This window comes from Fusarium falciforme, chromosome 7, assembly GCF_026873545.1.
Source record: "Fusarium falciforme chromosome 7, complete sequence".
Lineage (NCBI taxonomy): Eukaryota > Fungi > Ascomycota > Sordariomycetes > Hypocreales > Nectriaceae > Fusarium > Fusarium falciforme.
Window position 1 is genome coordinate 1837799 of NC_070550.1, and position 12684 is coordinate 1850482.

General features: G+C 48.4%; 5 protein-coding genes across 5 annotated transcripts; 1 reads left to right on the forward strand and 4 right to left on the reverse strand.

Moving 5' to 3' along the window:
* Positions 1 to 886: 886 nt before the first annotated feature.
* On the reverse strand, positions 887 to 1654 carry NCS54_00917600 (Short-chain dehydrogenase; the record flags this gene model as incomplete). The annotated part of the gene is made up of 1 exon (XM_053154531.1): positions 887 to 1654. One exon carries the CDS (start codon positions 1652 to 1654, stop codon positions 887 to 889), a length of 768 nt encoding a protein of 255 aa, XP_053010506.1.
* A 2925-nt stretch (positions 1655 to 4579) lies between these two features.
* NCS54_00917700 (Hypothetical protein) lies at positions 4580 to 5887 on the reverse strand (the record flags this gene model as incomplete). Its single annotated transcript, XM_053154532.1, has 1 exon — positions 4580 to 5887. One exon carries the CDS (start codon positions 5885 to 5887, stop codon positions 4580 to 4582), a length of 1308 nt encoding a protein of 435 aa, XP_053010507.1.
* A 2093-nt stretch (positions 5888 to 7980) lies between these two features.
* NCS54_00917800 (Hypothetical protein) lies at positions 7981 to 9144 on the reverse strand (the record flags this gene model as incomplete). Its single annotated transcript, XM_053154533.1, has 4 exons — positions 7981 to 8620; positions 8671 to 8743; positions 8792 to 9024; positions 9071 to 9144. The coding sequence occupies 4 exons, from the start codon at positions 9142 to 9144 to the stop codon at positions 7981 to 7983; spliced, it is 1020 nt and encodes a 339-aa protein (XP_053010508.1).
* A 742-nt stretch (positions 9145 to 9886) lies between these two features.
* On the forward strand, positions 9887 to 11623 carry NCS54_00917900 (Zn(2)-C6 fungal-type domain-containing protein; the record flags this gene model as incomplete). The annotated part of the gene is made up of 5 exons (XM_053154534.1): positions 9887 to 9914; positions 9963 to 10208; positions 10262 to 10342; positions 10401 to 10675; positions 10736 to 11623. 5 exons carry the CDS (start codon positions 9887 to 9889, stop codon positions 11621 to 11623), a joined length of 1518 nt encoding a protein of 505 aa, XP_053010509.1.
* A 142-nt stretch (positions 11624 to 11765) lies between these two features.
* NCS54_00918000 (Hypothetical protein) lies at positions 11766 to 12634 on the reverse strand (the record flags this gene model as incomplete). Its single annotated transcript, XM_053154535.1, has 5 exons — positions 11766 to 11946; positions 11998 to 12146; positions 12203 to 12427; positions 12475 to 12539; positions 12598 to 12634. The coding sequence occupies 5 exons, from the start codon at positions 12632 to 12634 to the stop codon at positions 11766 to 11768; spliced, it is 657 nt and encodes a 218-aa protein (XP_053010510.1).
* Between the last annotated feature and the right edge of the window lie 50 nt (positions 12635 to 12684).

A 12684-nucleotide genomic window follows, 5' to 3' on the forward strand; every position in this document is an offset into this window, starting at 1 on the left:
AATAATCTAAATTATTAAGGTTACTTTATAATCCTTATAATTTATCTAGCTACTAAAAATATATAAAATATACGTATTATATTTTCTTATATAATAGCTACCTTAGCTATTAATATAACTTAGTTATATTTAATACCTTTAAGTATATAACTAGATATAATAATACCTCTTCCTTAAATATAGCGTGATTCATCTTTCTACTAATATACACCTAGGATAGCCCGGTTTATCCCTTAGGAATATATATAATTATTATAAGTAAAGTTTTTAGTATTCTGCGGCAGATTATATTAGACGCTGTTCTTTGCCAGTATCTTACACTTTTACTCTATTGCCTCAGTGGAAAAAGAAATGCCTAAAGGATTAAAACCAGTCAAGTGGCTCCCACCGTGGATTAAAGATCTCCTCAATGATATTCGGTTACCTATTACGGCTTGGTCCCCCGTACTAGCGCTGTAAGCCCTATCGGCAGGTGAAGCACCTTTTGTAATTGCTACAATAGCGATCATGGCCCAACCTTTTGCCCCGTGGCGCAGCGGCTAAGGTGCCCGCAGCTGTGACTGCCGTCACATTACCAAGACCTTCATATGGAACTGAAGCCGGTGGCCTAAGTCTGAGTTTCGAGTCGAGTTCCTTCTTGCCTAGCAATATTAGCTATACCAGATAAACTAATAAAGGTCTAGCATTTTATCCTTTATCGCCAGGAGCGGGACAGCACAGCCCTTGACTTAATTGCGGGATCCCTAAGAAACAAATAATAACTAGATTCTCTAAACTATCCACTGTCTATCTCAGCCTTTAGTAATGTGGTCATTTATCTCTGAACTGCCTGCCCGCCCTGAGCCTCTCGCTGTTGGGTAAGCAGCCCAATGTACCAGATGCTGCATTACCATGAAATTGGGTTGCCATCGAAGTTTTGAAATGTGCCACTAACGTCCCTCTTGGCAGTCTTGATTCTTTCAACAATCCCAGTGGCGCTCTCCTCCACAGTGATAGCACCCAGGTCCTCAGGCTTCACCGGATAACCTCGCATGGTCTCAGCCACCATGTCGGTCAGGACAAAACCTGGGTTGATGACCAAGGTAGTAAGCCAGCCCTCGTCGAAATGAATCCTCCGCATAAACCAATTTAGAGCTGCTTTGCTAGCTCCATAAGGGCTCGTGGTCGAGAGACCTTGCATGATGTCCATCTCCGAAATGCTGCCGGTATTGGACGAGATAGCGATGAACCTGGGGCGACCGCTCTTGCTGGATCGGAGCAGCGGAGCTGTGGCCTGGAACAAGGTCAACGGTCCGACCGTATTCACGGCAAAGTGGTCATGAATTGTCTGGGTTGAGTTTCGAATGACGTGACCTCCCGAGTGGTTTATGCCCGCGTTCGCAACAACCACATCCAAAGAGTCAATGGAGTGGTCGGTTCGGAGGCCGCTGACTGCAGCCTCAGCGGCGGATTCGTCGGCTGCATCAATCTTGGCGACGATGATCCGCGAGCCTGTAGCTCTAGGAAGCTCAGTGAGCCCGGTAGAGGATGCTTTGGAAGGGTCACGAACAGCCGCGATGACCGTTGTGCTTGGTTCCTGAAGAAAGGCAGCAACAAGTCCTCTGCCAATGCCGCGATTGGCTCCAGTAATCAAGATTATCTGGCCGCTCGACATTATTGTGATGCTTGGGATGTAGGACAATGAGAACAGGAGCGATATAGATGTGTGGGATGGTTCTGCAATGGTTCACATAACTGTCAACCTTTTATACCTTGGTGAGCCATGACAAAAAATGGCTACAACTCGATGGTGGCGTCCATTAGCTAGCTATCCCACAAACCCGACGGACTCCTCATTTGAACACGGAATGATTATTGTACCGAGTCTCTATAACACGGATAAAATGGAAAGCGTTCTGTCGGGTGAATTCTCCAGACAGGCATGTGTTAGAGTTGTTTGGGGCCTTGGGACTTGGGACTTGATGTCTCTGGCTTGCGATTGAGCTCTCCTGTTCGTTGCAAGCTCGGGATTGCCCCACCAGGCGATTGAGCCCCCTTGCTCCACCGAAAACGGAGGCGTCGGCATCGGCCTGATTTTACTCCGACCGTTCTGTTTGTGCTCGAGGCCAGGACATCACCAAACTGAGCACAATGTCCTTCCTCGTCATCATGCAGCAACTAAGAGTCTCTCTCGGTTCCATCAAGAATACTCACCGATCGCTCGGGACTGCCCCACGCCAGTCACGTACAAAGCCAAGACAAACATGCCTTCACCGATGGTTCGCCAACATGTCAGGACAGGGTGTCGGACGTGCAAGTGAGTCCTTGGATGCCAGGAGAACATGTCCTTGGCTGGTGAAGGAAGACACTGACCCGTTCCTCCCCCTGTTTTTCCCTGGCCAGAACCCGAAAAGTAAAATGCGATGAGGCCAGGCCAGCTTGCACGCGATGCGTTTCCTCGCGACGTGTCTGCGGTGGCTACGATAGTTCGGCGCTGACGTGGTATCGGCCTGCCCAGCTCGTTGCCCACGACCAGAGAGAAGGACAAACGTTCCAGTTCTTCGGAGAAATAGCCGGTCCCAGCCTCTCAGGCCCAATGGATTCATACTTTTGGACTCACCTGGTCATGCAATTCAGCCATTTCCAGCCCATGGTGCGCCACGCTGTCCTTGCTCTTGGTTCGCTCTATCAGGACTTTTACAAATGCGGCCGCATTAGTCGGCCGAGCACCTTTGCTGTTGGCCACTACAACGAGGCGTTGAAACAAACCGTATTAGTGGACAACGAGCAGCTGATTTTGCTGCTCTGCGTCTTGTTTATCTGTATCGAATACTTGCAGGGCAACATTGACGCTGCCCTTCAGCACACCCGACATGGAATTACGATTCTCAATGAGTCATCATGTTCTCTGTGGACCCGGGACCATCTCTTGCCAATATTTCATCGGTTGAGTCTCATTCCAATGTTCGGAGACGCCAAGTCGATCTGCCTCCCAAGGATGGGGGGCCTGGATGCATCGATGCCAGTAAGCTTCGGCAGTGTTTCAGAAGCTCAAGCTGCTATCGATAGCCTAGCGGCCCAGGTATTGGACGTCATGCCGAGCAGCTGTCATGTCGAAAAGGACAGGCTCGCGATTACGATGGATGAGTGGGATTGCCGAGTACACGAACTACAGGCTACAACTCCCATGTCTTTGATGGATGGCTACGCCATATGTGGCATGCGCATCAAACATCAAATCGCAAAGATTCATCTCAAGACGCCGAGGCAACACACCGAGCTCTGGTTCGACCAATACCTGAATGCCTTCCAGCATGTCGTAGACTTGGCTGAAAGAGCATCGCAGCATAGAATCCGGCTGCGACACCACCAAACATCTCAATCCACGGCCCCCATATTTACCTTTGAGGCATGCTTTTTGCCTCTGCTCTTCTTTGCTGTTTCTAAATGCCGCCGGCTGGATACTCGCCTGCAAGGCCTACGGTTGATGGCGCAACCTGGTCCGGTGAAGGAGGGACTCTTCGATGCCAGTACCCTATACCAAGTGGGACGCCGAATCATCGAAGTGGAGCATAATATCTCTCTAGACAGGGTCAATCACGATCATACTGACAACCAAGACCAGCCCCTTGGTCGACCGAGTGGAAATCTGCCTCCAGAAGAAAAAAGAATATTTGCTGTCTCTATGAGCCACGATTTAGAGGTGGTATCAAGCAAGCAGCAGGATAAGGCTAGCTATAAGAGACAAGTTAGCTTCTACATGAGGACTTATGAAGGTCAAGTTTATACACAGACAGAATTTATAAATGGAGTGCTATAACTATGCAGGTATTATCGCTCTATAATATATAGAAATAAATTTATACTTAAAAGTAAAGTATTTAAAAAACTCTAGAAATTTTAATCTAAGCTTAAACTAGCTAAGATTTTAAAGTTAAGTCTATTATATAGTAAGAAAATTATATTAATTTTTATTAATTTTTTAAAAAAATTACTAATTAATTAGTTTAGAAACAGCATATTTATACTATATACTTAGCTATTTATATATATACTGATTTTTTTTAAAAAAAATCTAAGAAATTATATATAGTTTTATTACTAGCTAAATAGCTAAAAAAAAAAAAAAAAAAAAAAAAAACTTCCTTTTAATTCCTAGCTAATTTTTAGCTATTTTTATAGACCTATCTAGACAGAGAAGTGGGAATGAGCGAAGCTATATATACTATTCTGATTTGCTTGATCGATCATGGTCGAACAGGTCGAACGAGAGCGCGTTCGACCGTTTAAGGTTAAGGTTCACTTTTGGTCGAACGTGGTCGAACTCGTTCCCGTTTGACCCGTTCGATCACACACCACTTCCACCGGGGCTATCGCCTTGTCTATAATGTTTGATGCTTCCTTCTGGTAGGCGCTAGAGAAGAAATAAAGGGCTATAAGAATGGAGATCACATTGATATAACATATATAAAATTGTCAGTTGAATTTAAGAATTGGACTAAGCATTAGATTCAAATTAACCCCTGCATTCTCGCATTGCCTAGCTTAGATGTCAGCTTGTCTATAGCACACTGCCTTCATCATGGCCGTCCATGGTGAATTAGTAAGTCTTCTTCCTCACGACTACATGCTTGAGCTTGGGACCGTTCAAGTGCTTGGTCGGTGCAAGAGTAGCGACGCTGACGTGCGGCCAGCCGAGGCCGTTGAAGTCAAGAGCCACAAACTGCGAGTACTGGATCTGCGTGTACTCGACAGTGATAGTCTTGGGAGCCGTGACGACGTGGTGTCGGTCTATAACGAACTGGGGAACAATATCCCTGGGGTCGTTGGAAACGGGGGAGACCAAATCGCCCTTTTCCATGCATGGTAGAAGACGGATCTCTGCGCGCACCTTGGAGATCCAGTACTGAGCAGTCATCTTGGTCGCGTTCGCATTCCCGCTTCTCTCCTTAGGGGTGGCAGGAAACACCTTTCCATCGTCGGCGCCGATGTTGAAGCCAATGTTGCTGGTCCCTCCGCCAAGGTTAGGAGGTTCAGACGCCGTGGTGACGGTAAAGGTGGTATGCTCTACAATATTCTTTCCCTTGTTTGCGTTCCTCAAAACAGTGTTTGGGTCGTTAAGGATCTCCTGAGTGATGGTTCCATCTTTGATGAAAGGAGTAAGGTCCTGGGGGAGGCGACGAGACACTTGGTCTGAAGCGGTTTGACTGGCAAAGGTTTGATCTTCTCCAGTAGGAAGAAAAACGGGTGTAATTCCCACAGAAGGAATCACAGGTGGACCCTTGTGAGTCGTGGCTGGCCCGAAACACTGGGCGTTGATGGTGGTGCCGTGAGGGATGGATGCCATTCTAGTGAAAGATGCAGCGAGATTAGGCATGGTGGCGCTCTCAGGAACTCGCATCCACAGGCCAGGCTCAAAATGAATGACGGGCGGCTTGCAAGGTGAGAGGACATCCGAAGGCATGGCGTCAAGGATGGTCTGAGTGTATGGCACGCCGTTGAGCATGATGTCTGCTTGTAGGCCCAGGCCGCGATTGGGAACGTTGCCAAGTTCATTTCCGAACGTCATGGTCTCACTTGTCAGGTTGAGTTGCAACACATTGTCATCGTTGGCATCGGTAGATTCCACTGGCAACGGAGTCGGAGTGGCCTTGCTGTTGGGCCGAAAGATGGTGTTGAAGCCGAACCCTCGAAAGGTTCCTTTAAAGTTCGCCAAAACATCCAACGACGTCACTGGCTCGGCTACAGCACCAGTGACGAGGTGAGTATGTTTCTTGCTGTCATCATTGGTGCCATCGGTGCCGTTTTCAACGGATTGCTCGATGGGGTCGAGAACAGTCGGTCCGAACGCAAAGTTCTGTGGGATCTCAATAGAGACGCTGGGAGCGACAGGCATAGGGGGACTCATTTTGGACGAACAAGATTGGCCACAGAAAGTAAACTGGGTAATGTGATGGTGAAGGGGAAACCAGCTATGAAAGAGTGGCATGAACGCCGATTAAATAGAAGAGTTGCACCTACTGTTATAGAATCTTACCTCGAGTCGGCCTTAGGTGGCTTGTAGGCAACGGGCTGAAGGCTTACGACTAGGATGCCATAGCTAGACACCAATCAGTGGCATTCCATCTCAAATTCGTCAGCCGGAGGGATATTGCCGCCATATATGTCGGATGGAATGCGCGGAACTCTGTGGCGTCGAGTAAGAGTTCATGGTTTACTAACCTCGTGCACATTGAGAAATATTATGACAACTGCTCAGGAATGCCATGCCACCTCAGCCGCTCGTGGCGCTCCTACTTTCAGACTGATAGTGAGGAGAATATGTAGAGGCGTGAAAGTCTCAACAATCACGGACGTATCATGACATAGATCGAGATTATTTTCTATCGTCACAAGCCAGATGGTCTCGTCTTAGTTTCGGACCGCGAAGATCTAGGGTCCAGACCATGTGGTCCCCAAACAAGTAGATTCCTGTCGCCTGATGGGCGTTCTGCCAAGCCTGAGCTGTTACCCCCCAGCGCCGAATGGTCAAGGAAGGTATGGGTTAATACCGAAATTCATCTTTGATTAATATTTCCCACTTACATTATACTTCATTCTTCATGCATACTTAGAACTACTCTATTACCTGTATACAATCTCAGATATATCTTAGGTTCATATTCCTCTACAAAGACACACTATTCTGTCGTTTTCTTCTAAAGCTCCCCTAAGCGGGTAAACTGCAGCAGTGTCCTTGTTAAGAGAGATACGGTTGTGCCTCAGAAGAGGTTACCAGACGCAGCTTATTGACCTGAGGTTGACCTACCGGATTCAGTCATTATTGACAAGATTCGTGGAAGCAATTCTCCACAACTTTGCTGGGGACTGCTACTGGTCCCAAGCAACTTCAGGGCGGGGTAGTTAGTGGATCGCATTATCGTGCTTCGCAAATGCGAGTTGGGATTTCCAAAGCCTGGTTCTTTAGGCACTGACCGAGAAGACTCTTAAGATAAGGCACTAGCTTCACACCCTTTTTGTATGGCATGAATTATCCAGACCGGCCTATCAAAGTTAAGAGCGTATACTCTCAAGCTGAAAAGGCGCACTTCGCTGAGAGCCACATTGGGCGTTTTCCTTAATAGAAGAAGTCAGTCATCCGCCCCTGGGCCGGACTGTGAAGCATGACCCGTCATCTTGGCATATCATATCACCAAAAACGGTTTTCCTCACGTCTCCACCATCATATTCAACATGTCGCTTCAAGTTTCAACAGGTGCCGGCTCTCTGATCGCTTTTGGCCTAGCTATCAACGATGTTGCGACTCTCGTCACGCTGAGCAGACAGGTTGTCACCTGGCTGTCGACTGGATCCGGGGGCAAAGACCTTCTTGATCTCCTGGACCATGATGAGATGGATGTATTGTGGCGAGGGGGCTTAATTGATACCACTCGATTCAACAAGCGATGGGGCTCTGACCTTGTCCTCCTTGTCAATTGTCAGTCACGGGCCTTCACAGGAGGATAGGCAGAGAATGCCCTGGAGACATTAAGACAGCTCTCTGCAATTATGGTCTGCATCGTTGTTGCCTCTATTGAGGATCCGGAATTGGAAGCGGAAATGATCAACGCATTCACTGTCCTTCAGGCGTTCTTCATGGGCTACTACTACGGCATACTTCTCTCCCTTGTCGACACCTCCATGCGTGGCCTACCAGCCGTGGAGGGAGTTACATTGGCCATTTTGCCTGTTGCTTTCCTTGCTGCAGTGGCTTTGAGACAAAAAGATGATGCAGATATCTAATTACGGGCTCGAAGGCGTCCGTGGTCAAAAGGTAAATATGTCACTTACTTTTGCCGTAATTAAAAAAAAGCGCTGTATAGAAACAATGCGCAGTTCAATGCCAATCTAGAGTTATGGACAATCTATGAAGGTTTCCTCCACCGTCTCACATCCCGCCACTCCGCAAGATAAGTACAGAGCAGCAACTCTGGCCAATGGGCTTCTCTGTGAAGCAACATCTCACCATTCGAAAAGTGATGTTTGATGACGTCGAGAAAGATATTTCTCAACCTCCTTGGTTGTCGTCTCCCAAAAAGCGCGCACCTGATTCAAATCCTTTGCAACGCGATGAGGCTCTTTGACCTCACCAAAAGGCTCCAAATATTTACCCTTGTACACCTCGGGTTTTATCCAGACCTCTGGAGCAGTAGCGGCGAATAGAGTCGTGAAAGAGCCCTCGTCCAAGTCCAGCATAGTCCGTCTGATGAGTGGCTGCAAGAAAGAGGAGAAGATGCCCACAGCATTGTCGCTCTTCACGGCTCCTGGGTTGATAGACAATGACAAGATAGGAATCTTGGCTTGGTCGAAACGTCGCTGAAGTTCCTGGGCGAACAAGACATTGGCGAGCTTGGCCATGCTATAGAGTAGGGCGTTGATGTTGAACATGCGCTTCTGCACGTAGCGGTACTTCCACGGCTCATACGGCAGCTCACCGCGAAGAAATGCAGGGCTTGAAAAGTCGAAGGTGTAATTCGCAGGCAGAAATATGTGGTTCGCGCTCGACGAGACGGTAACAACACGGACATCGGCGTCTTTGACGGCCGCTGCGTTCTTGAGGAGCGGGAGAAGTCCGTTTGTGAGAACGAAATGGCCGACGTGACTAGAAGCTGTGAGATGCTGCCATACGGAGAAACAATCAGGGAAAAATACCAGACTGCCATAGCTGTCTCCCAACCAACTTCATTGGTTTCGAGATCTTTTGTTGCCAACCCTGCGTTGTTGACTTGACAGCTGTGAGTAAACAGCCAACCCTAGTAGCGTGGGAACGTACTCAGAATATCAAGCTTGGACTCATTCTCCCTCATCCATGCAGTTGCCTTCAGCACACTACCAATGTCACCAAGATCGAGCTGAAGCCATACTAGTAAGTTCTCGGGAATCTCGGATGCCAAGGAGCGTATTTCCTCCCTGGCCGCTTTGGCCTTGGCTTCGGATCTGGCAGTGTAGTAGACCTTGGCGCCTTTAGATGCGAGATGCTTGACTGTGTGCAAGCCGATGCCAGAGCTGAAACTGTGAGTTGGTGTTCATGGCCTACATACCAGAGACTCACTTTGCGCCTGTGACTAGTGCAACCTTGCCGCTGAGGTTGGGGGTTCCATCACGAGGGTTCCAACTTTGTCCCATTTTCGTCACTGGTGCTTGAGGTTGAAAGTGCTGGATTATAGGCTTATTTGTAAAAGGACTTGGCGTAAGAGCTTGCTTCATCCATACTGAAAGTCAACATTCGGGCTCTTATATCCTTTCCTTTCCTTTCCTGGCTGAAGCATGGAGTGGATGACAAATTGGCTCGCAATTCTTGACCATTTATTGAAGTTAAGATGACATGTGCGCTTTGAAATTGACCATTCCATGTAGCAGAAAGGGCTATAGAACCGCCTCCAAAGTCATCCTTTATTTTACCCATCGCTCTGGCTGGACAGAGCGTCTTGGACGGCAAGAAAACGCGAAAATTTCCCTAGGCATGGCAGACGCGTGGATTGTTAGAGATAGGGTTAGTCCAAATGCCGTGCCTCGAGTTTCCCGGTCAGTTCAAATGAGAAGGCTGATAAATCAATGCCGAGATCTCCATGCACCCTTGGAATCAAGAGAGCATGTCTCATGATGGTGCCAATGTTGACGCCCTTGCCCGAGTTTGGATAGAGTCGTCTTCTATGATTGGACGCTCATAAGGCCAGGCAAGAATCCGCGACGCTAACGCACGTCATTTTAGCTAGGGCCGTGATTAGTCACGGTGACCTTCAACTTCAAAGAGGATCGAGGACGGCGGTAAACACTCTGCCCAAGTTCAGCTTTGATCTATAGAGAGCCGATACTGACTGCCATCGACTCACCTCGCAGTTTGATGCCAACAGATACCTACCAACCAATGGCTTCTGGCTGCTGGACTTGTAAAGGTAGGGCTCCTCTTCCTCTCAGGACTTTGACCCACTAACGCACAACAGATCGCAAGGTCCGCTGCGACCTGCGGCAGCCCTCGTGCGCAAACTGCGCTCGGTCGAAGAGAAAATGCGCTGGATACGGCATCAGACTGTCGTGGCCACGGCCAAACGACCGGCGACGCTCCATGGTTCATGAGCCAGACAAATCCTCGCGTGCCAATCCCGAGAGCGAGAAGGCTCTCCACTTCATCAATACATATACTTGGCATGTGGCCATGTATGGGTCATCTTCCGACGGAAGCTATTCAAGTATGTTGCTCTCCTTGGCCAGTCGGCTCGTATCTAACGAGGATGAATGGCAGAGCTTGTCGCCAAACCCCCTGGCCCTTTGCTGTACTCGCTATCTTTGATCAACCGGGATGAGTCTGTGCTTCTAGACTATTGTAAGATATTTTGATGGCCTACTTGTCCACCTGTATGATAGATACTAATCACTCGCAGACATACGGGCAGACACAATGGTTCCTGGCGCAGACCCTCCCCGGCCGTTGATGCAGGTGATTCTCCAGATGGCGCTTGCAGACTCTACACATTCTTCAAAAGCTGTGCTACAGGGTATCTTGGCGTTGTCGTCGCTTCGCTTGTCAGGAAACTCTGCCGCCTTCGCACACAAGACAAAGGCTATATCTGCCCTTGCTCGGTCGTTGAGCCTCGATAAGACGCGCGAGTTGACAAGCAAAACCGTTGTTGCGAGCATGCTTCTCTATCTATATGAGGTTATTCACTTCTCTTCTTCCCTCTGTCAAATGCCGGTAACTAATGTAGACAACTCGTAGACAACCCACCCAAGCTTGACAGGTCCTTCATGGGCAGTATACCTCTGTGGCGTCAAGAAGATTGCTAAATCCTCCTCCCCCGAGCAGAATCCCAGCCATTGTATGGGTCACGGGCCATTCTTCAGTTGGCTGCATTACCATGAAATCATGGGCCACTTCAGCTTGGTTTGGTGGGCACCTCCTGATCCTCCGCCAATCTGTTTCGTCGATGCAGCCGCACTCTTGGGTCTACCTAGGAGTGAAGAGACAGAGAGAATGCCTTTCCAAAATGGCCAACTTGATACTACTTCCGACACAGCCCAACTTTTACACAACGACGAGGGGCCTGTCTGCTCCTTGGTAATTTTGGACATCATCTCGATGCTATTTCATAGCATCAGCCCAGACGTGGAACATGCCATCTCATCCAAAAAGCGCCAACGCCTACTAGAGGCGGAGAATACTCTACGCAAATACTTGTTGGAATACCCATCAACCAAGTCCACCTACGAGTCTCGTCAACCCTCAAACACAAGCACTGTCCTCCACTCTATCGCAGCCCTGGTCTTCCTCAATCGTGCAGCATTGGATTACTCTGGAGAAGAAGCAGCCCACGAGGTTTTAGTGAAACGCGGTCTGGATATCCTCGAGACTGTCGATGTTTCTTATACCCCGTGGCCCATCTTTATTATAGCCTGCGAGGCACATCGAGACTCAGCCCGGCTGTTAATCCTCGATGTTATTGCTAGGACAGAGAAGCATACTGGGAGCCGCCGCTTGACTCTGCTGAGGCATCTTATTGAAGGAGCCTGGAACTATCATGATCTGAACCTTGGGCGAGGCTCAGATTACAGAGTCATGCTCCATTCTGTTATACGGACGGCACCTTACATGCCGTTTTTTGCATAGACTCTAGTTGGCGAGGGTTTCTTGGTAGACTTATGACGATTCCATCTTTCGGCATGTAGCACAGTATGATAGCAAGTGAACGTAGATATTATCATATGACTTCATCCCCATTCTCTCTAGATCATATAAAGATTCCTTCCCGTTAGTCTTGAGACTCACCATACGCCTTTTTGACAGACGGTCGCGAGCTCAAACGCCGATGCCATGCTAGAAAGTTGGGGAATCTCTCCTCAATCCGGTACCTATCCCATAAAATGTCCTTGAAGAATGGAGCGAAGAGGGCGACTCTATTCCAAGGAACAAAGCACAGGTCTGCGTATGTGCTGCAATGCTGTTAAAACAAACATTGATAGAAAAGCTAGGTCGACTCTTACCATTTGTCCCCAACCAGGTATTCTCGGTCCTTGAGTATGGTCTCCAAGACTTCAAAGACTCGGACTGTCTGCTCAATGTATCGCTGTTTCGCAACGGGAATGTCGTCAGGGCAGCGATGAAACCACACAGCTTGACCAAAATAGGGGCCCTAGATAGTCAAAGTTATTAATCGTTTAGTTATGATGGAAACCTTGCACTGCTCACCTGGCCCGACATTTGGAAATGCAGATACTGTTTCAAAGTCCACTTGCCCTTTGCATCCTCGACTATCAGCTTGCCATGCTTATCGTATAGCTCGACGAGATACTCGACGATAGCTCCAGACTCCCAGATGGTGAAATCGCCATTGTTAGGATCAGTGAGGGCTGGCACTCGGCCATTAGGATTCAAAGCAAGGAACCAATCTTCTTTGGGGTTATTCACCACGATCTGAGGCACGTCAGCGGTTGAGGCCTCAGTAGTACCCTGGATAAAACCTTGTCATAGGGGATGCCCAGTTCTTCGAGAACAATGGTGACTTTGTAAGGGTTTGGCCCGGCGCCTCGTTCACATTGTTAGCTGCCCGCATTTTGCAGGATAAAGGGGACTTGATGTGTTACTATGCACATAAACTGTGAAAGGTTTCAAGGCAGCCATGATGCACGGCGCAAGAGAAGAAAGGCTTGGTGAGAATAAGGAGAGTGAGT